The sequence below is a fragment of the Piliocolobus tephrosceles genome, chromosome 6 (assembly GCF_002776525.5).
Source record: "Piliocolobus tephrosceles isolate RC106 chromosome 6, ASM277652v3, whole genome shotgun sequence".
NCBI classification, from domain to species: domain Eukaryota; kingdom Metazoa; phylum Chordata; class Mammalia; order Primates; family Cercopithecidae; genus Piliocolobus; species Piliocolobus tephrosceles.
Genome location: NC_045439.1, coordinates 87,264,092 through 87,291,710, shown reverse-complemented (window position 1 = coordinate 87,291,710; position 27,619 = coordinate 87,264,092). Strand labels below are relative to the sequence as shown.

The 27,619-nt window shown below is 40.3% G+C and overlaps 1 protein-coding gene across 2 annotated transcripts; it reads left to right on the top strand.

The window, feature by feature from the left end:
- On the top strand, positions 1–25,504 carry TSPAN3 (tetraspanin 3). 2 transcript variants are annotated; one of them, XM_023197613.1, is made up of 7 exons: positions 1–337; positions 14,945–15,136; positions 15,339–15,413; positions 17,237–17,338; positions 18,598–18,750; positions 19,058–19,141; positions 24,601–25,504. In XM_023197613.1, exons 1-7 carry the CDS (start codon positions 275–277, stop codon positions 24,691–24,693), a joined length of 762 nt encoding a protein of 253 aa, XP_023053381.1. In that variant the 5' UTR covers positions 1–274; the 3' UTR covers positions 24,694–25,504. The 2 variants fall into 2 exon arrangements, with proteins under 2 accessions (XP_023053381.1, XP_023053382.1); XM_023197614.1 differs by lacking the exon at positions 1–337 and having other exon boundaries at positions 14,967–15,030; positions 15,063–15,136.
- Positions 25,505–27,619: the final 2,115 nt, after the last annotated feature.

Sequence of the window (27,619 nt, the reverse complement as noted above, 5' to 3'; positions counted from 1 at the left end):
CTGCAGCCACCGCAGAGGTGATTGGCTGAAGCGGCCGGCCGTGGGGGGCGGGACTCGGTTGCCAGGGAGCGGCGCGGGAGCTGTGAGGGGACTGCGGCGGCTGCGCGGAGGAGCGAGGCGCTAGCTGGGGTCGGGGCTGCGCGACGGCGCAGGGGCTGCGGGGAGCGCCGCGCAGGCCGTGCAGTTCCGAGCGAGAAGGCGCCGCCGCCATTGCCGCTCTCTCGGTGAGCGCAGCCCCGCTCTCCGGGCCGGGCCTTCGCGGGCCACTGGCGCCATGGGCCAGTGCGGCATCACCTCCTCCAAGACCGTGCTGGTCTTTCTCAACCTCATCTTCTGGGTGAGCGGGGCCGGGCAGGGCGAGGGTCCGGCGGCGGGGCCGGGCGAGGCTGCGGCGAAGGCGCCCGTGGGCTCCGAGCCGGGCCTGGGCCTGGGCGGGCGCGCAGGGGCCTCGCTCGGGCCCTCAGGCGGCTGAGGCGAGGGGAGGGCCGGGTTTGAGGCCGCTTCGCGAGGTCCCTGCCGGACCAAGCCGGGAGCCCGGGCGTGGAGGACGGCGAGGGGAGGCCCTCGGGGACTCCACGGTCTCCAGCCGGCGCCTTCGCGCTCGGCCCACGCGGGCTGGCTCCGTGCCAGGAGCCCACGTCTCGCCCTGGAGTCGCCGGCTGGACTGAGAGCGCTCATTGCAGACTTTAACAGGACGTCAGGCTCGAAATAGGATCTTCCCCAGAGGCTCAGGTTCCGCGCTCTTTGTCGGGGCCCCTCAGACGAGTGGCCGTCCCGAGGCGGGCAGATCCGCGGGGACGCCGCGGAGTCGGGGCGAGGGTTCCACTTAACGCCCTTTGTGTGTGGGGAACCGGCTGGCTGTCGCCAGCCCAGAAAATGAAGGGTTTCAACTCGAGGAGCTAAATAATCCATTGACCAAGAACGTCGGTCTATTTGTTTTGGTCGTGAGGGTGAACAAACCGTGAGATTATAAGCCTTGGTTAAATATATGATGGAGATGACACAAGATTTTGAAAGTGATTAGTTCACTTTCAATAAAAGGTGGCTTATGAATTTTTAGGGGATACGCCCTCGGAGAAAGGAATGTTTATAACGATGTCATCTTAGTTTGGGTCCTTATGTCACCAGCGACTTTTATAGTAACCTATGTTGTGCCTGTCCGTCTCTCCACCCTCCAGCCCATCTGGACTTTGCACCCGGATAAACCTTTTAAAACGTTTCTTCTATCACATCACTTGATCTAAAAATAAGGAAAACAGAAGCTTCAGCGGTAGAATAAGGTTCAGCTCCTTCCCCCGGTCTTGCAGCTGAAGTCCTCAGTCTGATCCCAAATCACCTTGCCCCTCTGAACTCGTCATTTCCTTAAACACTTGAGTGCCCTGGACAAATTGCTCTGTCCACAGTCGCCAAAGTACTCCTTGAACATTCCTGTTAACACACTCTGTGCCTCTTCCTCCTCCCCGTTATCACTGGTCCCCATTCAGCTCCTCCCTCCCACGCATACGCACACCTGTTCTGGAAAGAATCTTCCCTCCTCCCCCGACCCCCCAACAAGGGATAAAACAGCTGTCTCATAAAAGGATGGTTATATATTTAAAAGCACTTACTACACACTTGTATTGCCAGAATCCATCAGGGCATTTGTGTGTGAAGAGAAGAGTCCTAACTGGGAGGTAGTACCTGTTCGCAACCACCCAGGCGACACTGGGATTTCCGTGGTTTTTTCTTTTCCAGTTAGAGCAGTGTTTCTTATACTTTAATTTGAGTTACAGGCTTATTTATTTATTTATTTTATTTTTTCAGTTTCTTGAGTTTATTGTGCAGAATGAAATGCACGTGTAGCACCAGTTCCATTAGCAAAAGTCGTATCAGTCTCTTCCTTGAAGATGTGGCATGATTTGTGAATCTGACCATTATAAGGGCATCTTTTGCTAATTTAATACGTATCTATAGACCTACTGCTACTTATGCATCCATAACATTTTTTATTCCCTAAAGAGAAATATCTTCTACAATGATTAAGTCATTAACTCTCATAGCATCTCGTTGTAAACCAGGAGTCAGCAGTCTCTGGCCCAAGAGCACAAAACGGTTAGCTACCTGTTTTTCTACAACCTGAGAGCCGAGAATAGTATTTACATTTCTAAATGACTGGAAAACAAATGAAAAGAAGAATACTATTTCTTGGCATGTAGAAATTATATGACGTTCTTCTACCATTTGACCCAGCAATCCCACTACTGGGTACATACCCAAGGGAATGTAAGTCATTCTATTATAAAGACACATGCAGGCATATATTCACTGCAGCACCATTCACAACAGCAAAAACATGGAGCCAACCCAAATGGCCATCAGTGGTAGACTGGACAAAGAAAATGTGGCACATATACACCATGGGACACCACGCAGCCACAAAAAAATGAGATCATGTCCTTTGCAGGGACATGGATGGAGCAGGAAGCCATCATCCTCAGCAAACTAATGCAGGAACAGAAAACCAAGCACCGTGTGTTCTTATTTATTTATTTATTTATTTAGTAGAGTTACAGGCTTTTTTAAAAGGAAAAATAATTTTCAGGGGTCCCCAAATGAGAAACACTTTGTTAGCTAGTAAGCTACCTAAGAGGCAAAGATGTGGCTCTGTACTCTTTACTATTCCTTGTGAATTTATGGCCATAACTATTTGATTTTGAAGAATATTAGGTGAATTTTAGGTTATTCAAGCTCAGGGACTGGAATTGTTCGTGTAACAAAATATTGGAACTATAGTAACCATTTTCTTTAAATTAGATTTTTATTTACTCAAATATCAGTTCTAAGTGATTCCTCTGAATCTCTGGATATTGTGTAAGTATATGTACTGTTATTCCAGTGAAGAAAGTTATTTTGAACTTCTGTGGTGCTTTTTATGGTGGGTTATTGCCAAGACTGAAGTGGTAATGTTTAGTAAAAATACCCTTTGTCTTGGTTAGTAGGGTAGTAAAGTTTTTGTGAGTTGTGTTAAGGAAGTTAAGCAGATACGCTGGGGGCACATGTAGCACAGTGCTACGTAACTAATGAGGAAACAACATTAGGTATGTCTCCCAAGAAAGTATTAGTTTATGGACTAACTGTGGGAATCTGATGATGATGGGTGATGGCAACTAACATTTGAGTTACTACACCCCAGGCACTGTGCTAAACACTTTACATGGTGTATCCTCACAGCTTTCCCATCTAGCAGGGAATATTATGTATATTTTAGAGGAGAACATTAAGGTTGACTGAGCTAAGCACACCCAAGGTGTGGTACAGCCTGCGTTCAAACCCAGGTGGTCCCATACTCTAGAGACTGTGGTGTTAGGACAAAGTGTGATTTCAAAAGATTTGTAAAGAGAAGAAACTTGTTAGAATCACTTCTCTAAAGCATGCCGATTTTAACATTGCTAAAATTAGAAACTGTACCAGAATTTACGTGACACTTTGTTTTCTTTTGAATTAAGTCATTATGGGGAAGTACATTAAAAAATGTTAAAAGGTTCTTCCTGGGAGTTTGTAATGCATTCTTCAGTTTTAATAAATGTATTCTTATATAGTGGCCCCTCCCTCCTTTTAATGCCTTGAGATATATAAGGGGAAGAATAAACATACTCTCCATAGAGCATATCAAATGTTTACCTAGGTTCTCTTGGGCAACTGTAGGCAATAAAAACTATGTTGCACTGGCTCTTAACTGTCAGATGGTAATGGCTGATTGTTAACAAGGGTCAAAGTTTAATTGCTTTGGCAAGACCTTTAAACTACACTTTCTTATGTCTTGATATCCTGATTCAGCTGTCAGTTTGTTCATTGAGCTGTGACATGGAGATAGATATATACCTGAAATACTCAGGCTATAAATTATCTGACAGCTAAAATCGCTACTGTTGATTTGGTGTAGATAGTTTGGAACAATGCTGTAATAATGTTACTGTGGAAAGGCACAAACCGAAAGCAGAAACAATCATTTCTAAAATCCTGAAATTTGTCTTAATGGAAATAGGGAACTTCTGCTATGGTTAGAATGTTTGTCCTTTCTAAAATTCATGTTGAAACTGCATTCCCAGAATGTGCCCGTATTGAGAGGTGGGGCCTTTAAGGGGTGATTGGGTCATGAGGGCTCTACCCTCATGAATGGATTAATCCATTCATGGATTAATGGATTATTGGGTTTTCATGGGAATGGGACTGGTGGCTTTATAAGAAGAGGCAGAGAGACCTGAGCCAGCATGCTCAGCCCCCTCACCATGTGTGATGTCCTGGGCCACCTCAGGACTCTGCAGAAGGCCCTGACCAGATACGGCCCCTTGACCTCGAACTTCTCAGCCTCCATTTATGTAAAAAAATTCTTAAATTACCCAGTTTCAGGTATTCTGTTCTAAGTAACAGAAAACACTCCAAGACAGTTTCTCACCAAATTCTAGAATATTAGGATTTGTAGCTTGAAAGATAATCTTGGACAAGTGAAAGGATGTACAACTTGTATCAACTTGGATCTCTGTTTTTATGGAGTGATAAGGCTTTAAATGTAAGTGTATTCATGCTGGACCCATGAGGATTTATTGAAGAAGGTTAGAAATGTTTGAGGTAAATAACTAAATTTTAAAGGCTTTTTTTTTTTTTTTTTTGAGATGAAGTCTCACTCTGTCGCCCAGGCTGGAGTGCAGTGGCATGATCTTGGCTGACTGCAACCTCCATCTCCCGGGTTCGAGTGATCTACCTGCCTCAGACTCCCGAGTAGCGGGGACTACAGGCGTGCGCCACCATGCCTGGCTAATTTTTGTATTTTTTTAATAGAGACAGAAGTTCACCATATTGGCCAGGCTGGTCTCAAACTCCTCACCTCGTGATCTGCCTGCCTCGGCCTCCCAAAATGCTAGAATTACAGGCATGAGCCACCGCGCCCAGCCAAGGCTATTGTATTAAATAGTCATTAGCCTATTCTGTAAACTGTACCTTTGTACCAAGGTCAGACAGGATTTTTAATTTGGTAAGTCATTTAATTTGACCAAAGAGGGCTCGTCTAAAACAAGTTTAAATCAGTACTTCCTACCATTAAGTTTTTATTCTGGTAAATTAGTTGATTATTTAATCGAGTCCTATGTTATGCAAATTACTTTTTTATTAAACCCTATTAGAAAAACTAATTGGCTAATACCTATTTTGCTCATATTTATTTTAGGCATTACAGGGACTGGAACAGAAAACTTTGTCCATGCTTATAGAACTTATAATCTTAAATATCTATTTAGGTTGCTGCTTTTCATCTGAGAGGTGATAGTATAACTCTACTGTAGAGACACCTGTAGAATGGGGGAAGTACCACAAAAAAGTCACATACCTTTTAAATAAATGCCTTTAGAAATAGCTTTGGAACATGGCACCTTCACTAACCATCATTCATTCATATGAAGTACTTTATACATATAAATTGTATTTGAAAGCCATATGTAACCTTTAAAACTTATCCTGCCTTTAAAAATAAAACTTGTCGGCCGGGCACGGTGGCTCACGCTTGTGATCCCAGCACTTTGGGAGGCCCAGGCAGGCGGATCACAAGGTCAGGAGATGGAGACCATCCTGGCTAACATGGTGAAACCTCGTCTCTACTAAAAATACAAAAAATTAGCCGGGCATGGTGGCACACACCTGTAGTCCCAGCTACTCGGGAGACTGAGGCAGGAGAATGGCATGAACCCAGGAGGCGGAGCTTGCAGTGAGCCGAGATCGAGCCACTACACTCCAGCATGGGCAACAGAGCCTCCATCTCAAAAAATAAATAAATAAATAAATAAATAAAACTTATCACAACTTATGTCTGTGAATATATATAATTAAGGAAAATTTGCTTTGCTAAACAAATATAACACTAATGTTTGAACACCTACTTTGCGCTTATATTGTTGATAAATGATGAAAAGACAGTGAAAAATCTGTATTCTTATAGAACTTACTTTCCGGTGAAATAAGACACACAAAAATAAAGAAGAAAAATGATCAGAGAGATGTGTTATGCAGAGAATTAAAGGGTGATGTGATAAAGTGATTGGGTGGTGCTTTATGTTGGCAAAAAAATCTGGAGTATAAGAATTTGCTGACTTGGGTAATTTGGAAGAGATTGGGAGATTCGGGGGATTCAGAACTGAAGGAACAGGCTATAGACTAAGGCAAAAGTATACTTGGTGTGTTCAAATTACTAAGAGGTTTATACCATCATGCTTTTGTTTAAAAAATACAACATTATAATGAGGTATTTCAAGTGTGGTTCTCCCTTGTCACAAATCTTGTACATACTTTGTGTTTTCCAGCACATCCTACACTTTCGAGGTGGTAATATGATACTTTTAAACTGGAACCTGCATGTGATATCCTGGAATTTGTTTCTCTACTTCCTGTATTTCTCCTATTATGAATGACTGCTCTGACAAAGAATATGTCATGGGACACACCTTCAGCTAACTTTGCTTTTTCATAGTTGTTTTCAATTCACTAGAAGAAAATCTAACTTGTCAGGAAGCAAGTACATAATAGGAAGTGTATGTGTCTTAGTTTGTCTTCAGCAGTTAAGAAAATGAATGTCTCCACTCTTGCTACATTCTTACTCACCTGTCCACTGACCAAAAGCCTTGTCAAGGTCCTGAGTAATCATTTAGAACTTGGAATCAGCAGGGGCGCTCTCTCTAGTTGCAGTTTAAGGAATGGGTTATTAGCTTTCTAGGATATTTATCATGCTTTGAAATAATTTAATGAATTTTATTCCATAAGATCTAATTCAGGTTAGGCTTGTTTGATTTTGTTTCAGAAAATGTATTCCATAAAGTTTGTACTTAGACCAAACAGGTGTACTAAGAATCATTCATGAGTAAATGCATATTGAATATCTACCCTTGACCTGTTTTTGAGAAATAGAGTAAACACAGTCCCTGTAGTCTGACAGCTAATGGGAAGAGAGGGTAGACTTTTCATCGAATTAAATTTCTATGTGCACCTTTCCCCCAGAAATCTTACTCATGGCTGGTCTCAAGTAAGTCTTTATTGAAAAATGTTAACGTATCTTCTTCCTCTTCCTTCTCCTCACTGTCTTCCTTTTAGTAGTTAGGCAGAGTTAATAGATAAGAAAAATTATCTGCATTTATGTGTTGTTTTTAATCTACTGAAGGGGTTCTAGAATAAATGTTGACATTTTGTAACTTACATTGTTGTTGCTACTGGTTAAACACATAATCCAAGCATGGATGAACTCTAGCATTACAAAGCTTAAGCACCTCAGGCTCCTATGATGTTGTAGTGGACTCTTTTTACAGTTAGAGTAGGGTGGCATAACAGAGGGTCTCAGAGAAAATACATATTTAAATTTCATGCTTCTCAGATAACCTCTGGAGCCCTACCATCTGGAAACAGCCAATTTCCGTGCTGTTAACAATAATTTGGCAAGGGCAATTGGTTAATCTCCAGTTTCTTTGCCACCCGAACTTTTGAGTTGTTCAGCCAGTAGATATTGGATTAAATAGAACAACTTTGTTAAGCTGGATTAATAATGATTATGAAAAACCAAATAGAGAAAAGGTGAAAATAAGGCAGAATTGAGGAGCATGACCTTTGGCTTATCATCAGAGTAATAGCAGTAAAAATAATTAAAATATTTCTTATTTAAGAATAATGGCAATAATAATAGTGATGTTGATGGTAACGGTGGCTTGTCAGAACTTTAAACTCTTAGCCAGGCATGGTGGCTCATGCCTGTAATCCTAGCTACAAGTAAGACTGAGATGAGAGGATCCCCTGAGCGAAGGAGTCTGAGGCCAGCCTGGGCAACATAGAGACACCCTGTCTCAAAAAAAATAAATAAATAAAATAATTTTCTCATTATTATAGTGGTGAGTTAAAAAAACACAAAACTTTACACCCCAATTTAAGTAGGACTTAAAAAAAAAAAAAACTTGTCTCCTTGAAAAGTAATATGAGAAAAGGAACATAATGTACATTGAAAGAATTGTGTTAGATAATCAGAAAACATGTACAGGATGAGTCAAAGCCACACAGACCTGAGAAAAGTGATAAGTGGGAGAGATTGGCGGAGGTGCCTAAAATATTTAGGATGTAAGAGGTGTCTGTGTTTGGTTGGTTAAGGACACATCCAGGAATTAATTCACTGGTGAGAGAACAGCAAAGCCTCAATTTCAGACATAATTTTAACTATTATTCTAATTATGCAACTAATATATTTTAAAGAAGACACTAAAAAGTATTTTAAAAAGCAAACTGATATCACCCATAGTTCTACCACCCAGAGACAACCAATATTAGCATTTTGGTTTGTTTCTAATATGTGGTATATGTGTTTTTTCCCGATCACACCACAATTATATTATTAAACGATGCTTTAAGAAAATTTCAGGGCTGAATGCAAACACACCTCTGAATACCTGGGCTTTTTAATTTTCATTTTTGCAGCCACAATTTTGTTATAACATTTCGATTAATTACCTTTTATACAAATCTGTGTTTCTGACTAACTTTCTTGAGGATAGATTCCTGGAAGTGGAATAAGTAGGTATATAGGTATCAATGCTGAGGCAGCTATGTATTGACAGATTGCTTTCCAAAGAGATGATTCTCTATTAGTTTGTGTTCCCGCCTGTCTGAGGGCCCTTCTCTCTGCACCCTCACATATCTTTGAATACTCCTTAACTTTACTGTTGATCAATTTGTTAGGTAGAAAATGGTATTATTTAATAGCTTCAGAAATTCTTGGTAAGAGTAGCTTTAATTTCTGAAAGAGGATTTGGAGTCTTTGGAATGGCCTTTTTTTTTCCTTGAGAATTGGTAGGAGAGTAAATGATATATACTGGTAGTGGACTTACATAAGAAGTAGTTGTGTTTAGTGCCGTAAACTATTCTGTCAGATTAAGTTGGAGGTGAAAGAAAGCCTGGTTGAATTAGAGAATATACATTATGGCAAGTAGAATGCTAAAGGATTTAAGATGATTTTAAGATACTTGTAATAGCATACGGGTGGAGTCTGGGGAAGCTTTCAGAAATCCATTGTATGGAATTACCAATGATTCTTCCCAGGAGAGAAAAGAGGTATATGGAAAATAATAGGACAGTATAGGAAACTCTGGATTAAATGTTAAAAAGACATATGCATAAGATGGATTCCTGCTTGTTTTTCCCCTTTGCTTTTAAGACCTGCTTTCTTACGAAGTCTGGAGTACAACAATTTTTGCTCAGTCTTTTACTTCTTGATTTTTTTCCTTTCTCTCAACGCTCCAGTCACTTCTACTTTACTAATTGATTCTTTGGCAAAAATCGCTCCAAAGGAGCAATTCACACAGGCAAGCAAGAATTTGTCAGGCTCTGTGCTTTTAGGTGAATAAAGTCCAGATGGTGCCTTGTCTTTACATTGTCTTGATTCTTGCCAGTTCTAGACGTGAACCATCATCAAAGTCTACTACATACCACTGCAAGAAACTCACTTCTATTCCTTGCTTCAACTTCGCCCAAAATGTCCTGTGGGATGCTTTCACCTTCACATTTCTAAGTCTCCATATAGGTATACTTTTGGCAACAGAGCTACTTTATCTCCCCACTTGTAGCAAATCTGTTTCATTTTTATTATTGCCACATTCCAATGGCAAATTACACTGTGGTTGATGAAAATGAAGGAATTTAAGAGTTTTACAGATTTTAACTTTTTTTTATTTGGAGACCGAGTTTTGCTCTTGTTGCCCAGGCTGGAGTGCAGTGGTGCGATCTCAGCTCAATGCAACCTCCACCTCCCGGGTTCAAGTGATTCTCCTGCCTCAGCCTTCCTGGGTAGCTGGGATTACAGGCATGTGCCACCATGCCCAGCTAATTTTGTATTTTTAGTAGAGACGGGGTTTTTCCTTGTTGGTCAGGCTGGTCTCGAACTCCCGACCTCAGATGATCTGCCAGCTTGGCCTCCCAAAGTGCTGGGATTACAGGTGTGAGCCACTGCGCCCGGCCCAGATTTTAACATTTTACCTACTTTTCTCTTTCATAGAATATTTGAAAATTACCTCCCCCCCAAAAGAAATAGCTTCTTAGCTATGGAAAAAGCAATCTCGTATAAGAATGAAATCTCTTTAAGAGATTTCACATTTGCGCATATGTAGAGGAAGGGTAAAAGCATAAAATGAAGTATCATACTTTTGGAACTCATACACTTGCAAAATTTTATAACAAGATGGGTTTATTTTTTAGAGAAACAGCTCAGTGGAAAAGCATTGGCTCTCCTAAAGTTTTAAAATTTTGTGACTTAATTTAGAGGATAGGCTTATTAAAAGATAAAGAATGGTTTTTAAAAAATTACTCTTTCTGTAATTTCAGACCTCAGCCTGTTGCCTAAATTTCCTTTCACTTCTTTGTAAAAAGGATGAATATTTTTAGTATACTGTCCTGGCACAAATCCTCCTTATAGGCTCAGATTTTCTCAGTGGTGACTAAAGCAGTTCAGCTGCTTCCAAATTCTACATTTCATCTTCTCTTCTGTTGCGCCTCCCTCCTCCCCACACCCCTCCTTTGCAGCTGCTTTATTGGCAAAGCTCAGATCCTTTGATAGATCTCAATCCCGTCATGGCCCTTCAAAAGAAGAATTTAAGCTCACCTTTTATATAGCTTTTCTGATAGCCACAATTTCTGCATGAAAAATCTGAGGGACTACAAAGTCCCTGTGCATGCTAGTTAGGAATTTCTTAGAACCTCTCTTCCATTTACCATACTGTTTCCCATGTTCTTTTGAGTGTTTTTCATATTGATGGTTGGATATCATTACAGCAGTTACTTTTGGCTGTTTTTAGGTCTTCAGCCACTACTGGGATACCTCTTCTATATTTTCAGAGTAACCAGTGTCATTTCATAATTGTTTATTATACAGCTTAAGATATAAGCACCATACACATATTTCAGTAAAAGCAAAATTTGAAGCTGTTTTCAATTTAGGAAACACATCCTCTATTTATAAGCAATTTGATGTGTATAGTTTCATATCAGCAATCAGTGCAGTTTCCTTTTTGGAGTGTGCAACTAGTACGTTCCTTTCACTGTATGTTGCCAAATTGAGCTTTGTTATGTTCTCATCTCGTTGTGTGACTTGGATGTTGACTGGTTGCAGCCTGGAAGCAAAAAAAACTGTTCTAGAGTCTATCAGAAAAGAAGAGGCAGCTTTACAAATGGCATCTCCCCACAGCCCTCCATTGCATTTGTTGTACATCTGGTTGTCTCTGTTGGTTTTTCTGCTTTCTTGTAGTCTCAGTTTCAGATGAGTGCCTCTTTTAGTGGGGAGTGGCAGTGGCAGCAGAGGAAACGTTTCCCTTGGCCCATCTTCAAGCAGCACTAAGTGTGCGTCTCGTAGGAACCTCTTTAGATTGAAAACTCATCATTTTATGTCTAAAATGCAAGTAGTTCATCAGTGAACTATGCTTCAGGTTAATTGTTAAGTGCATATGTCCTCCAGTTTTCTCTTATTTTCATTCAAATTTACATAGGCTAAAACTAGCGAAGTTTCGGTAAGTGTACCAAAGGCTCAGGAATGGAATTCATTTTGACTCAAGCCTTGTGAGAAATAAATACTGCTTTTTAAAGTAAAAAAAGCTATAACATTAAAGGATAGAGAAATGCCTAATGAAAACAAATAGCAAAATTTGATTAATTTACACTTTGGATTGCTTCTAATTTAGCTTGAGGACTGATACTATTTAGCAAAATGTGTGTGTGTACATGTGTGTGAATATATATCACACACGTAGTCAATAAAAAGGGGTATTTGGTAAGAGTGTTAAGTAGTTGACATACTTCTGTAATAAATGCACCCAAATTAAAATAAGCTATTTCTCTTCTTCCCCCCCGCCAACTTTTGCGCTCACCTTCATTCTCTAGTACTATGCCCCAAAAGCAAATACGTCAGTAAACCCTGAGAACCTTTGAACAGGCAGTTTGCTGTAAGTACAGCATTTATATTTATGACAGACATTTATGATATATTAATATATTCCAGATGTAATGGCCATCAGAATTCAGCAAGCTGGATTAAGTTGCCAAATGTTTGAATAGTGAACTAAAAGCTATAAGCATTGAACTGAAGAGAAACCAGATACAAACAAATACAAATATAAACCAAGGCAAATACAAACCAAAGCTTATGATAGAGTTGGGAGGGTGATTTCAAGGGAAAGGGGTAAGATGAGGTGTACTTAATACATTTTAACTGATACCTGCTGTCTGCCAAGCACCATTCTAGATGATACCAGGGTAAAGGACAGATGGGTACAATTTGTGCTCTCAAGGTGTGTTGAGACAAGTATAGCTATAATTGCAACCGTTTTGATAAATATTCTGTTAGAACCATGCACTGGGAGATGTGTGTGTCCACCAAGGGCAGCTGATCCAGCCTGAAATGGTCAAGAATGGCTTCTAAAAGGAAGAGGTAGCATTTAAGCTTCATCTTAATGAGCAACAAGGAGTTCCCAGGCATTTGAAGAGAGCATTCTAGAAAGAACAGCAGAGGCAAAGAAATGAAAGAATATGTGGTCCATTTCGGTATAACAGTTCTATATTGTTCATGGTTCACAAGGGGTAATGAGATCTGAGGCTGAAAAGGAGGAACAGCTTGGTTCATTGGGATCTCACTTGCCTCATCCTGATTTTAAGTAAGGCTCTGCCTTAGTCTGGTCTTTTTGTTTTGTTTTGTTTTGTTTTTTAAGATGGAGTCTCACTCTGTCACCCAGGCTGGAGTGCAGTGGCATGATCTCGGCTCACTGCAAGCTCCGCCTCCTGGGTTCACGCCATTCTCCTGCCTCAGCCTCCCGAGCAGCTGGGACTACAGGCACCCGCCACCATGCCCGGCTAATTTTTTGTATTTTTAGTAGAAATGGGGTTTCACCGTGTTAGCCAGGATGGTCTCCATCTCCTGACCTCGTGATCCGCCCATCTCGGCCTCCCAATTACATGGTTTGTGTTTTCAATAAAAATAACCCTGGTAGTATAAAGAATGTATTAAGATGCAGGGAGAGTCAATAAATAAGATTTAGGGGGATAAGGCCCAAATTAAGACAGAAGCACTGCAGTGGGGTTGAAGAGGAGTTGAAGTATTCAAATAATGTTTTGGAAGTAAACTTGAAGTTTTGTAATTGATGGGCTATAGAGGTGGGGCAAAGAAAGTTAATCCTCAGATGTTTGACCGGAAAAATTAGATGTCTGGTACCTTTTGCTATGATAGGAATGTAAGGGAAGATTAGATGGGCTGGGCAGGAAGGCAGAAAGGGTTTGAGACAGGTTGAGGATGGCGTGTCTCTGGAACTTGCAGATGGAAATGTGTAGGTCTGAGATGATAGCTCAGGTAGTGAGCTACAATGACTAATGAAGCCATAGCTGCTGTAGCCCACAGAGAGCCCAGAGAATGACTAAAGAATAAGGCTGAAGACAGAACCCTGGAGATCACTAACATCTCAGAGTCTGTAAAGAGAATGAAAAAGTGAGCAGCTGGGGAAGTAGGAAGAAAACCAGCAGTGGGGCCTCTTGGAAACCAGAGGAAGAGAGTTAAAATGATGTTTTTTAAAATTGCCTTCATTATTCTAGTTGTCTTCTTACTTTAAAAAGTTCATGTTACATTTAAAAAAATCAAGTTACTTTCCCAAATTTACACAAATGGAGTCTTTTTCTTCCTCATCTGACAGTGATCCTAATGGCCTAGCGTAAGAAAATATACTGATGATCCCCAAGCTTACTGAATTTCATAAACTTAAATGAGCTGGGTTTTCAGGTTCAGAGAAGTTAATGATATTTCCAATATCATTGTGGCAGCTGTTTCTAGTTTGAAGATGATTTATATATTAAATTTAAAAGGATGGTGAAATACTTCTTGTGAAAGTTTCAAAGTACTCTATAAATGATAACTCATTTTTATACAAATGATAACCAAATGTTTTAACACTTACTCTGACACTGCATTTGCTTGTTTGCATATAAGCCAGTGGCATTGGGCTGTCAGCACAGAGCTGGTACCCAAAGATAGCAAAATTGATGATAGCGGAGAAAGACTCTGCAGCTGGAGAATGAAGCCTGGAGAAGCAGCTGAAATAAGGCACACCTATCGCATGCCTTTGTGTGTTCACTTTCCCTTTAGGTCTTTAATACCTTGTTACTCAAAGTGTGCTCCAAGAAGAAGCTGCACCATCATCACCTGGGAACTTGTTAGAAATGCAGACTCTCAGGGTCCTCCCCAGATCTCCTGAATTAATCTGCATGTTATTCAGATCCTCAGGCAGTTCCTATATACTTGCGTTTGAGAACCACCATTCTAAAGAATTAATAGAGGGCTTGTAATGTTCTTTAATGACTGAGCCCTCTAGCTTTGCCATTTCACTGTCTCTAGGACAGCAAGATGTTTGGAAGCGGGGTGCGTATCATGCTCACTAGTTGGTTTATTTTCTTTTCCCTGAGGTGGGGTAGATAGAGATTAGAAGTGCAGATTCTGGAGTCAGATTGCCTGAGTTCAAATCCAAGCTCTGTCATGTCTACCACATTTCCCCACTTACTGAGGGTAACTGCAGTGAGCAAGGATCCCCCTGCCACCATACTGATCCATATTGGATGTAGAATTGAGCTACAGTAAGCCTTTAGGGATGTGTAGGTGTGTGTCATCATTATTATTTTTTGGTTATGGTTTCTTGGTCCTAGCTGAACCATCAATTATTGAAAAGTAGGTGAAGTGTGGATAACTTTTTAACTGTATCTAGTATAGAAATGCTCAGAATAAGGAATCATAGAAGACTTTTCAGCTTCACTGAAAAAAAGTCTATAACAGTTACGGTAACTCTCATTAAATAATACCATACTAAGCAATAATAGGAAATTTTTACCAGCAGTGCTTAGAGACCAGTACTGACTTTGTTTTCTATAGGGGGCAGCTGGCATTTTATGCTATGTGGGAGCCTATGTCTTCATCACTTATGATGACTATGACCACTTCTTTGAAGATGTGTACACGCTCATCCCTGCTGTAGTGATCATAGCTGTAGGAGCCCTGCTTTTCATCATTGGGCTAATTGGCTGCTGTGCCACAATCCGGGAAAGTCGCTGTGGACTTGCCACGGTAAGATGTGTTGTCAGAACACGCGGGAGTATTTAGTCTACACTACTCTATTCTTGAACCTGAGACTCTTTGGCTCTTATAGTTGGAACAGAGTTAGCATTTAAACTTCTAGCAATTATCTCTGATAAGTTTTTTTTAATCAAGAGTGTATTTAAAGTTATTTTTTCATTTGTATATAATTTTAAACAATGTTTTCTTACAGTTTGTCATCATCCTGCTCTTGGTTTTTGTCACAGAAGTTGTTGTAGTGGTTTTGGGATATGTTTACAGAGCAAAGGTATGTTGTCTACTGTAATTCACAAAATGCCTTAAAAGGTGGTTTAAGTGTTTCAAGTAAAATAGAACACATTCATTTTATCAGAGTAAACATTTTCTTTTGCCTTACTTGTTTAATCTGTATTTTAAATATCTAAAGTTAATTGCCAGATATTTACATATCAAGATTCCTCAGCACATTTAATATAGCAGAGTATTATATATGTATTATTCTTGATTATAGGTATTTATAGCTGCAAATGAATAATTAGCTGAGAAGTTTGTTCAGATTTCCTCAGCACATAGATTGCCTATATGAGGGGAGGCATAATTTTCTGATTTCTGCTTTAGAAGAACCAAACTCAGGATTTCGTTTTCCATTGTCTCTTTAAAAAATGCCTTGGTCCTGAACATAGAAAAAGATGTTGTGAGTTGTGATCCCACCTTCCACCCCTGTCCTGAGGAATAAGGGGTCCTGCCAACTTAGAACACCAAGGCAGCTGGTGCTAGCACTCCTTTCTTGCCCTTCATTTTTTTTAGTCATTTCACCATTCCTTGCTTTCTATTTTGCCTGATTTTGCTGTCTACCTCTAGTACCACTTAAGGCTAAATAAGCTGCTTTAAATTAATTAATATGGGCATAATTTTAGAGGCATGGTAAAGACATAGTAGACTCATTCTCGTTATAACTTAATGGTTTTTTTTTTTTTTTTTGAGACGGAGTCTCGCTCTGTCGCCCAGGCTGGAGTGCAGTGGCCGGATCTCAGCTCACTGCAAGCTCCGCCTCCCGGGTTTACGCCATTCTCCTGCCTCAGCCTCTGGAGTAGCTGGGACTACAGGCGTCCGCCACCTCGCCCGGCTAGTTTTTTGTATTTTTTAGTAGAGACGGGGTTTCACCGTGTTAGCCAGGATGGTCTCGATCTCCTGACCTCGTGATCCACCCGTCTCGGCCTCCCAAAGTGCATTACAGGCTTGAGCCACCGCGCCCGGCCAACTTAATGGTTTTAAGTCAAGGACATAATATGCCAAGTTAATTTTCAGATCATTGATACGTAAGGTACTGTAAAGCTGTGCTAAAAAAAAAATGCAGTGGATTATGTCCCTACCTATGATCTGGTTATCAATTTTATCAACTTATTTTATTACTGTTGTAATTACCAGATAAGTCCAGTCCTCAGAGGGGCAAGGAGGATCTGGTACAAGCAAACTTTACTAAATGATACTTGCTTGCCATTTTAGTAATTGGCAGCAATAAGCTATGCAGCTTGTTTCCTGTCTCCTTTTTGCAATACATTGAACAGCAGCTTTTTCATTAAGTGCCACTTCTAAGGACTGATGTTTTTAAACCTGATTACTTTTGCACATTTAGCCAACTCTAAACATAGAATAAATAAAATGGAAATAATGTTGGCATTTGTCCTAAAAGTATCTTACAGGAGCTTCAGAGTTGTTTTGTTTTACCTCCTTTAGGACAAGAAAATGAGTAGTCTTCTGAGAAACTTATTTGTAAAAGGAAGGCGTCCATTTATAATTTAGGACGTCTATCCCAAGCCTCAACTTTTCTCCCTTTTGAATACATTGTTAGCCTGCCATTTTGCACACAGTCTTCTCTTTGAATGCTTTAATCTATGTGGTATATGTCTGAATTTTTACCTGTCACTTTTCTCCCTCCTGCCTTCATCTGTATCTATATGAAGATGAAGGCAGGAAGGGAGAAAACGTTACAAGAAATTCATAGAGATCTGGCAACTTGCAAACATTTCATGTAAGTATTTTAGTAGGAGCCTTGACTAATGTTACTTTTGCTAGTATTTTTGAGGGACTGAATTCTTTGTTCTGATTCAGGTGGAAAATGAGGTTGATCGCAGCATTCAGAAAGTGTATAAGACCTACAATGGAACCAACCCTGATGCTGCTAGCCGGGCTATTGATTATGTACAGAGACAGGTGAGCTTTCTTGAGGCAGATTTGTTTTTGAGGACCAATCACTATTGGGTCAACATTAATTGTGATTTCTGTGTAAATTAGCCATGTCCCTTCACATTCATGGCTATCCTGATGTGACCCCAGCCTTCACCCTTGAAAAGTTTATTTCATCACCTAGCCAGATAAGAAACGCCTTGAACTTTTTTTTATCATCTGACTTCCCCTTCCCTGACCCCAGTCTGTACTCTCCCTAAGTACTTAGCCAAAGGGGCGATGATGCAGGAGAGAGGTGTGTGTCACAGGAAAGGTGGGAGTCCAGATAGACTCCAGGGGAGGTGGGAGGTCTATATATACTTTTAGAAAACAAGATCAGAAAAGACAACAGACAAACTGTCAAAAAAAAAAAGTTGTTATGGACAGTTTCATGTACACGAAAGTAGAAAGAATAGTATAATAGATGTTTGCATCCCGACCCTGTCTCAATAATATCAACTTTTTGTCAGTCTTAATTGCCCCCACTTATTTTTTGCTTCATTATCTTAAAGCAAATCTCAAAATTTTTAAGACAAAATATTTTAAACACTTTGTCATTGGAAATAATATTTAACTTGGAACCAGATATTTAACATGTAAGACATAAAGTTTTTCCTTAGTTAGAAACTACCCCTTACGGGCAGTGAACTTTTCTCTTTTTTTTTTTTTTTTTTTTTTTTGAGACGGCAGAATTTCACCCTTGTTGCCTAGGCTAGAGTGCAATGGCATGATCTTGGCTCACTGCAATCTCCACCTCCTGGGTTCAAATGATTCTCCTGCCTCAGCCTCCTGAGTAACGGGGATTACAGGCATGCGCCACCACACCCAGCTAATTTTGTATTCTTAGTAGAGAGAGGATTTCTCCATGTTGGTCTGGCTGGTCTTGAACGTCTGACCTCAGGTGATCTGCCTATCTCGGCCTCCCAAAGTGCTGGGATTACTTGCGTGAGCCACTGCGCCTGGCCTGGCAATGTACTTTTCGTATGGGGGTCCTGGAGCCACTAGCCATGCCTGGCTGTTTACATTGAAATTTAAAAGGCAGTTTTCTAGTCACACTAGCCACAATTTAAGTGCTCAGTAGAGCTTCATGTGGCTAGTGGCTACTATATTGGATCATGCAGACTTTCCATTATTATAGAAAGTTATATTAGACATCACTGGTCTAGAGTGGCTTATTTTAAAGCTCTGTAGTACATGGAACTTCAGGTGTTTGGGTTTTGTGAGGAATAATACCTGTTCTCTTCTAGCTGCATTGTTGTGGAATTCACAACTACTCAGACTGGGAAAATACAGATTGGTTCAAAGAAACGAAAAACCAGAGTGTCCCTCTTAGCTGCTGCAGAGAGACTGCCAGCAATTGTAATGGCAGCCTGGCCCACCCTTCTGACCTCTATGCTGAGGTGAGTCTCTTGGCCAAGACTTGAGTCTAGCCTGATTAACCTGTTTTTCACCATGTCTTATCACCATCTGGGACTTCTTTTCTGCCACCTTTTGCTTGTCTTTAATGTCATATTGTTTTATTGTAAATTATAAAATGCATTGTCTTTTGCTTTAATTACATGTCTGTAAATTATACTAATCATGGAATCTTTTTTCCCCTCTTTCAGTTTCTGTCATTTTCCTTTCTGTCAGTGGGTAGTAACCTGTGAATCTGCAGCTTTAACTTTTAAAGAAGACTTCTAATGAGGATGACTGTGTTTGTTACAGGGGTGTGAGGCTCTAGTTGTGAAGAAGCTACAAGAAATCATGATGCATGTGATCTGGGCTGCACTGGCATTTGCAGCTATTCAGGTAAGCACAGCTTGCCAAGGAGTTCTATCAGAGTGAGTTGGTTCTCTGATGTCAGCCCTGCATGGTTTTAATCCCCATCACAGTGAATCTTTGTGTATGTAGGTAATGTGGAAGTGACTGAGGTACTGGCCTCCGGTTTCCCATTTCTTGTCTGTACACCTAGACCCAGAATGGTCTAAAGAAACCAGAAATCTGGATGGGGAGGGACTATGTGTTGAGGGAACTCCTTGTCTTACTGTCTTTCTTGATTAGTGAGTGACTTGTTCAAAACGTAAATGAACTGTTGTCATAGTGTATTCTTGGAAGATATTTTAATAGAATGTCACAAAATTTTTAAAAATTATACTTCTTTCTTTCAGTTTGGGAATACAAAGCTTTATTCAGTTTTTTTGCATGTTAGTTCTCCCTCTAGTTCTTGTTTTTCTGTCCTCACGGGTTTTATGTATTCATATATCTAAATCAAGAACTGGTACCACAGCACTGGTCTCTTGCACTAAATGCAACAACTTTTAAAAATAGAGACAGGGTCTCACTCTGTCACTCAGGCTTGAGTGCAGTGACATGATAATAGCTCACTGTAACTTTGAACTCCTGAGCTCAGGTGATCCTCCTACTTCAACCTTTCAAGTAGCTGGGACTACAAGCACAGCCTGCCACACCCGACTAATTTTTTATTTTAATTTTAATTTTAATTTAATTTAATTTAATTAATTAATTTATTTATTTTTGCAGAAATGTGGTCTCATTATGTTGTCCAGGCTGGTCTCAAACTCCTGGCCTCAAGCAGTCCTCCTGTCTTGGCCTCCTAAAGTGCTGGGATTTACAGGTGTGATCCACTGCACCCAGCTTATGCTTTCTTTGCTTTTCTTTCTTTTTTTTTTTTTTGAGACAGAGTTTTGCTCTTGTTGCCTAGGCTATAGTGCAGTGGTATGATGTCGGCTCACTGCAACCTCTGACTCCTGGGTTCCAGTGATTTTCCTGCCTCAGCTTCCCAAGTAGCTGGGATTACAGGTGCCCGCTACCATGCCCAGCTAATTTTTGTATTTTTAGTGGAGATAGATTTTTACTGTGTTAGCCAGGTTGGTCTTGAACTCCTGACCTCAGGTGATCCACCTGCCTCGGCCTCCCGAAGTGCTGGGATTACAGGCGTGAGCCAACGTGCCTAGCCTCAGCTTATGCTTTCTTAAGCCTGAAACTTATTTCAAGAGCTAAAAGAGCTGGGTGTGATGGGTCACATCTATAATCCCAGCACTTCGGGAGACAGAGGCAGTAGGATCCCGTGAGGTCAAAAGTTTGAGACCAGCCTGGGCAATGAGACTCCATTTGTACCAAAAAAAATTTTTGTTTTAAGAAAGGAAAATGTAGATATCTTTTAATTGTTAGATAAAACCAGTGTAATTGCTAGTTTAAATGTAAGTTGCTTGAATTGCTTGTTCTTTGTATATTTGAATAGAAGCTAGTGTATTTAATGGGAAAGGCGAAAGGATGATTGTTTACTTTGCTGATATTCAGACAGCCCTGAAATGATTCATTAAAAAGTCTACCTCTTTATTTGCCATGGTCTTTGCCCTTCTAAGTATTTACTTTGCAGCTCTGCATAGCAATAATCTGATGATCAGCAGGGATTTATTTCATATTTTGATTATTTATGCAAACACATTCATTTAGCTCAAAATAATGAAATATGAGGAAGGTCTCTTTTCCCAAATAGAATTCTGATCTGTGTATTCTTAATGATTTTATGTTCAGTAATAAAGCCACATGTATTACCATGCAGCGAAAAAGCTTTGGAACTGTATGGTACTTGTGGTCATGAAATATGCAACATGTATGTAGAAGACTGATAAAAATAATCACTTTAGCTATGTCCCTCATCTAGTTAAGCAGCTTAGCCTGCCAGATATTTCTTTATTAAATATTTTTCAATAGGGGCTAATAAATATTTTAACTAGTCTCTTAATTTAAATATGACTGCCATACGTGTTTTATACTTAAGTCACCCTGACTTAAGTAAAAGCTGATAAAGCTTGATTTTTTTCAGTTCAGCAAGACTGCTTAAGTTTAGGGATTCAGAACTTTCACAGACTCAAAACCGAGTGGTTTTGAAAATTTTAAAAACTTGGGTTTTAAGGGGAGAAAATTTATCTGAAATAATAAAAGAATTTTCCCTATTTGTTTTTAAGAGCACCTGTAAACATTCTAAGCTTTTGGTATTCAAAATCTGATAGATTGGTGCCCTGGGTGTGGAAAATCTGAACAAAGGCAGAAATAACTGAAAGATCAGTGAGCTTTGGTACTTGTACACTAATCCTAATATAGAAATTTAGAACTGGAGAGGATGGTTGGAGATTCTGCAGTCTTGGCCCTCTTTGTTTAGGCACAAAATTTAGGGCGAGCAAGGATAGCGTGACATGACCATCACACGCACAGTGGCAGCACTAAAGACCCCTGCCTCTGTTGTACTCTGCCTCCAATTACAAGATTAAATTCCTAAATTTTGTCAGGAAACCTGACAGTTAATTGACACTTTAGCTGGATAAAATAGAGAGGTAAGATGGCCGAGTTGAGTAGTTACAATAGAGATTGATTTTTGTCTTGATTTGGAAAGCCTAAAATATTTATGATATGGCCCTTTAAGAAAATCTTTGGTGACTCTTGCTCTAGTCCATTAAATAATCAAGATTTGGGTAGGACCAAAGTGACCAAGAAAGAAAAACCTAAAAAATACCAATAATTATTATAACAGGACTTTTGGATATAAAAGAATGAGATTTTAAAATTTTTGATATACCCCTTATTAATTAGCAGGATATTTCACTTCTTTGACAGTAGCCACTCTCTTAACTCATGATCAATTATGAATTTTATATTTAAAGAGTCTAGTTGTAATAATTGACAAAAATCTAGGTTTTGATTTGTCAAGCTCCTGAGTAACTGCTGGTGAGTAAGGCTCGCTCTCTACAAAGGCAGTATGGGGAAAATGTTCTAAGTCTTTACTTTGGAGTCTCATGAAGTTGGCATGTCCTCAAGATAGAACAATCAAGAGCAGACTTCGTAGAGAACTGTTTCCCAAGGCCATGTTGCTTTTTTCCTGGTCTATATGCCACATGTGAAGCCAGTGGAGAGGGCCCTTTCCTCCTCCTCCTCCTTAATTACCAGTTATTCATTAAAATGAGTAACTTCCTCCTCCTTCCCCTCACACCCTGGCCAACATTGCAAAATGTTATATAAATGAACTCATATAGTTTGCAACCTTTTGTACCTTCTTAAAAACAAATTAGTGTATTTTGGATATAGATCTGTCTTCTTAATTTCCTGTCTGCATAGTATTCCATTTTATAGGCATACTTTAATCAACATTAATGGGCTATTTATAGCAAAAATTTATAACCATGAAATTACAGTATCAATGTATGAATGAATTTTGATAGGTATTTCCAGTTTTTTCTCAGAAAAGAGTGTTTCTAATGTGCAAAAGTTCTTATTTTTGTATAAGAATGCCTATTTCCCCGTACCACCACCTGCATGGTATATCATAGAACATTTTACTTTGCCAGTCAGTTTTTTAAATCACCACTTGTCATTTTTTTGCAATTTTTGCAGTTGCTAGGTGTTACATTTGGGCTAAGTGAAGTTTAGTTCTCATGCCTTGAATATTGCAAGAGAGTATTTCATTGCAAGAAATAATGTTGGAGATAAAATATTTGTGTAATGTTTCTAAGTCTGTTGTTGGAGTATTTCAAAAATCAATGGAATTTCAGTATAACAGGCCTTTGGAAATGAGCCTGTAATACTTAATGGTGAGGATAAGAAATTATTGTGTAGAGCTTAATGTTCTTAAGCAGACTGATTCCCAAGCATGAGTAGAATTTTATCAAGTTTATTTGTTTCAAAATCAATACAAGTTGATTTCATTGAAATAAACAAATTGGGAAAGAAATACTTTTCTCAGATCTCATTTTGAGAATGCTGACTCCTATAATAGAAGTTAACCAATTGAAAGGAATGTGGGGAGGTGGGGGGGGTGGGAAGAGAGATTTTTTTTTTCCCTAGCAAATCAGTCATTTCTGAGCTTAGCATTTTTATTGCTCAATTTAACATTGCCTGGGAACATAATTGCATTTAAGTTTATAGCTGTTCTAACAATGTTTTGATGTACAGAGAACAGAAGTGTATTTCTCTAGGAATTAGGTACTTCATCGGTCTAGAATTGACTTAAATTGTTTAGTAAACTTTAAATAATATTCACCTCTTAAGTGTGTTTAAGGTACTTTGCACTAGTAAGCACTCAGCAAATTGTGAAATAGTGAAACTGATGGGTTTGAGCAGGAAATGTATATCCCGAATGGGCAGAATATAGGTTAATGTGAGGGTAGAAATTGGAGTGGGTGACTTTATACCGTGAAGAATTCAGATTGGGGACATCCTTATGTGTATGTTTGTCTGAGTAGTAGTTAATCTTCCACTTCAAACTTTGAGAGTCTGTTTATGGATTGGGTACCTTTTGCAGAAATTAGATTGACCCACATATGTACAGAGGACCCTGTCTTTTAAAATCAGATAACTGAGGCTTGTCCCCATCAATGAGAAGTTAGAACAGCAAATTATCTCACAAAAAAAATTTATTTTGTGAGAAGGTAGGTCAAAAATTCTAGAATCATTTTCTCTTTAATCCAGCTTAATCCTTTTGCTTATCCAGAATAACATGGCTTGACTTTATTACTACTCCAGTATGCTACCACAGAAGGATTAGGACTTATTAAAATAAAATGATGAAGGAAGAGTGACCCTTCAAAAATAATATGTATACAATACCACAGAACCATGGATTTCAAAAATGGTAAATGTGAAGGAAGCAAAAACCTTCCAACTACATTTTTTTGGCATCAGAATTGGTTTTCCACCATAGGACTATTCACATACTGAATTTTGTGAATTGTTGTAAAGCCTCTTGCTCCAAAACACGAAGGGCCTGAAGAGACCACCATTAAGCGCACACATTCTTGCTCATTCTACTCCCCAGGCCTTTGCTGTCGAATGTGTCTACATTTAAATTAATTTAAATAAGATAAAAAGTGCAACTCCTTAGTTGCAGTAACTGTATTTCAGGTGCTCAGTAGCTCCATGAGGCCACATGACAGTGCATATGTGGTATGTCTCCATCGCTGCAGAAAGTTCTTTTGGAGAGCACTCGCTAGACTAGTAGTGGGGATGCCAAATAAGAGAGACTTGATTCCCTGCTGGCTTTACAAAGAGTTCCTGGGAGGGAAGCTGAAGCTTAAGAGTTAGGTCTTTAAAAAATAATGTACTCATAAGAAATTCCTTCTGTCAGTGTTGTTATTGCCTTTTTGATGATTTGAAGTCATTGAACTTAGAAACAGCTCTGTTACCAACAAAGAAATACACACCTGCCGTGAGAGGGTTTTCAGCCTTTCTTTCCCATTGTTTTCTTTCAACAGCTGCTGGGCATGCTGTGTGCCTGCATCGTGTTGTGCAGAAGGAGTAGAGATCCTGCTTATGAGCTCCTCATCACTGGTGGAACCTATGCATAGTTGACAACTCAAGCCTGAGCTTTTTGGTCTTGTTCTGATTTGGAAGGTGAATTGAGCAGGTCTGCTGCTGTTGGCCTCCTGAGTTCATTTAGTTAAAGCACATGTACACTGGTGTTGGACAGAGCAGCTTGGCTTTTCATGTGCCCACCTACTTACCTACCTACCTGCAACTTCCTTTTTCCTTGTTCTAGCTAACTCTTCATGCCCCTAAAATTTTAAGTACGATGGTGAACGTTCTAATTTCAGAACCAATCACAAGTCATGTAGTGTGGTAGAATTAAAGGAGGACACGAGCCTGCTTCTGTTACCTCCAAGTGGTAACAGGACTGATGCCGAAACGTCACCAGGTCCTTTCAGTCTTCACGGTGGAGAACTCTTGGCCAAAGGTTTTTTGGGGAAGGAGGAGGAAACCAGCTATCTGGTTAAGGTTAACACCAGATGGTGCCCCTCATCAGTGTCCTTTTAAAAAATATTTACTGTAGTCCAATAAGATAGCAGCTGTACAAAATGACTAAAAAAGATTTTAGAATCATACGATGTATACATCTTGGTTCATCTTCAAAATCAGAGACTGATCTTTGAAACTAGTGGTTTTTAATCAAAGCTGGCTTTATAGGAGGAGTATCGTGTATGCACTACTGTTTTAAAAGAATTAGTGTGAGTGTGTTTTTGTATGAATGAGCCCATTCATGGTAAGTCTTAAGCTTGTTGGAAATAATGTACCCATTAGACTAGCAAAATAGTATGTAGATGTGATCTCAGTTGTAAATAGAAAAATCTAATTCAATAAACTCTGTATCAGCCCCCAACATGTCATTTTTCATTATTTTGGGGATATTTCAGTTCCAGAGCAGCAGTGTCGTGTTTTCTTTGTTGGTGCTGTCTATAGTTCATCATGATTTGCATGTGTTTTCCTTACAGCTGTTGCCAGATTCTAAAGACCTTGATATTCAAAAAACCATAAATGCTTTCAGTCCAGTATATCCTAGAAATATAGAACTCTACTTTGTGCAAGGCACTGGGGATACAGTGGCGATACTGTCCTTGTCTTCAAGGAGTTTGGAGTCCTAGTATAGGAGACAGACATAGGAGCAGATAATTTTCAAACGGTGCAGTGGTTGTAGTAATAGAATGGGAGTCCAAAGGGAAGTCCCGGAGAGGTCAGGGGTGACTTCCTGGAGATGCGCAAGCTTGGAGGCTGGATAGGCTTTGTTGAAAGTTGGTACACAAGAGTGTGAAACAAAATTGTGTGTGCAGGGAGCTTAAAATCCAAGGCTGGGGAAAGAAGTTGGAGAAGCAGGAAAACCCAGGTCCTCTTGTGTCTTAGTTGGAGAAGCAGGAAAACCCAGGTCCTCTTGTGTCTACTACCGGCCATCCTGTGGAGGTGAGACCTGACTTGTAGGTGGAAGCAGCTCTTCAGAGGTTTGATTTGGAAGGTGAACTGAGAAGAAGGTGGTGATGCAAGCTGGCCGTGCTGGAGCCAGGATGAATTGGCGTGACTGGGCTTCAGTTAGGCTGGCGTAGCAGTTGATAGAGCTTAGCAATGGGCAGCAGGGCACTGTTGGGGGTGGTAGTGAGCGGTGGATTCTGGCTGTTTGGAGGCAGGATGGTAGTGGAATTCGATCACTGATTGGACGTGGGACAGAGAAGGGAGAAGACTCATCTAGGATGAGTCTCAGGTTTCTGGCTCAGTCAACTGGGGAAACAAAGTCACAGAGATAGGGAATAGTTAGAGAACACATCTGGGGGTGTGAGCTCATGGTCAGTTTTGGGCTCGTCAGTTTTGAGATGCCCAAATATGCAAATCTGTCCCACCTGAAAATGGAGAAGACACGGGAAAGGAGAGGAGTAAAAATTAACTCCTTTTCACAAAGTGGAGGTTACCAGAACGTTTGTGATTTCAGAGGCCCCAAGGGATTTATCATGTGGCTACTGACCCATCCCACCTCTTGCCCGTGCCTGTTGCACAGTGGGCAAGAATGTTTGTGACCTTTTGCTACTACCACCTCCTCCCAGCATGGTCCCCCCAGTTTTCAATATGAACCGTCCTGTGGCAACTTGTCACAGACTGGCCCTGAGGTGAGCAATATTTGGACTGTGATGTTGGTTGCCCTCCACTCTTTCTACAGAACAGAATGGGGCCTCTAGAGTGGGAAATGGCTTTGAGAAATATGCCAAGCAGTAGCCTTGTCCTTGAACTTGCCCAAGAGGATAATTCTCCATACCCTTCCGGTACTCAGTCCTCAGTTTGCCTGGTGAGAGAGCAGCCTCCTCCCGTGTGCTCTGCTAGCTGGACCCAGACTGGCTGTATTAGCAGTGAGACCAAAAAGATGGGGGTGGGGGAGGTAGCTCTGAGGTCTGGGAAACCATTCTAGCTCCTGCCAGCTTTATATTGTGTTTAATTCCTGGCACAGTTGTCCTGGAAATGCCTTTTTCTCTTGCCTGGGAACCACTAGAAGAGGAATGTTGTCTGTGTTGGCCAGGGCCGTGCAAATTCAACATCTCGTTTCTGCCTTTCCCCGTGCAACTGAGGCTCGGAGTTTGCATTACCCAGTGCTTATTCTTCAGAGAGCAAAAGCACTGCTCGTCATGTCTGAAATTTAGTGAGCGAGCTCACCCACTAGACTGGTGTTTCCCACCCGTGGCTGCACATTGGAAGCACCGAGGCACTTTGAGAACTACAGATGCCTGGGTCCCAGAGCTTCTGAGGTGGTCTAGGGTGTGTCCAGGACACAGCCCCGGTTGAGGACCACTGCTATATCGTATTGCCTCTTTTAAAAAAGTTAATTTCACTTGGAAATTATTTCAAACCTACAGAAAAGTTGCAAGAATAAGAACTGTACACGTGAGGCTCAAATATCCTTTGCCCAGATACACCTATTAACATTTTGTCTCATTCTGTCTGTCATGTGTGTTCTCAAATGTG

Excerpts from the sequence above, each read along its gene's own strand:
- TSPAN3 (XM_023197613.1), top strand. The coding sequence starts at position 275 with ATGGGCCAGTGCGGCATCACCTCCTCCAAGACCGTGCTGGTCTTTCTC. Across the intron at positions 338-14,944 it reads TTCTCAACCTCATCTTCTGG|GGGGCAGCTGGCATTTTATG; the intron begins GTGAGCGGGGCC and ends TGTTTTCTATAG. Across the intron at positions 15,414-17,236 it reads GATATGTTTACAGAGCAAAG|GTGGAAAATGAGGTTGATCG; the intron begins GTATGTTGTCTA and ends GTTCTGATTCAG.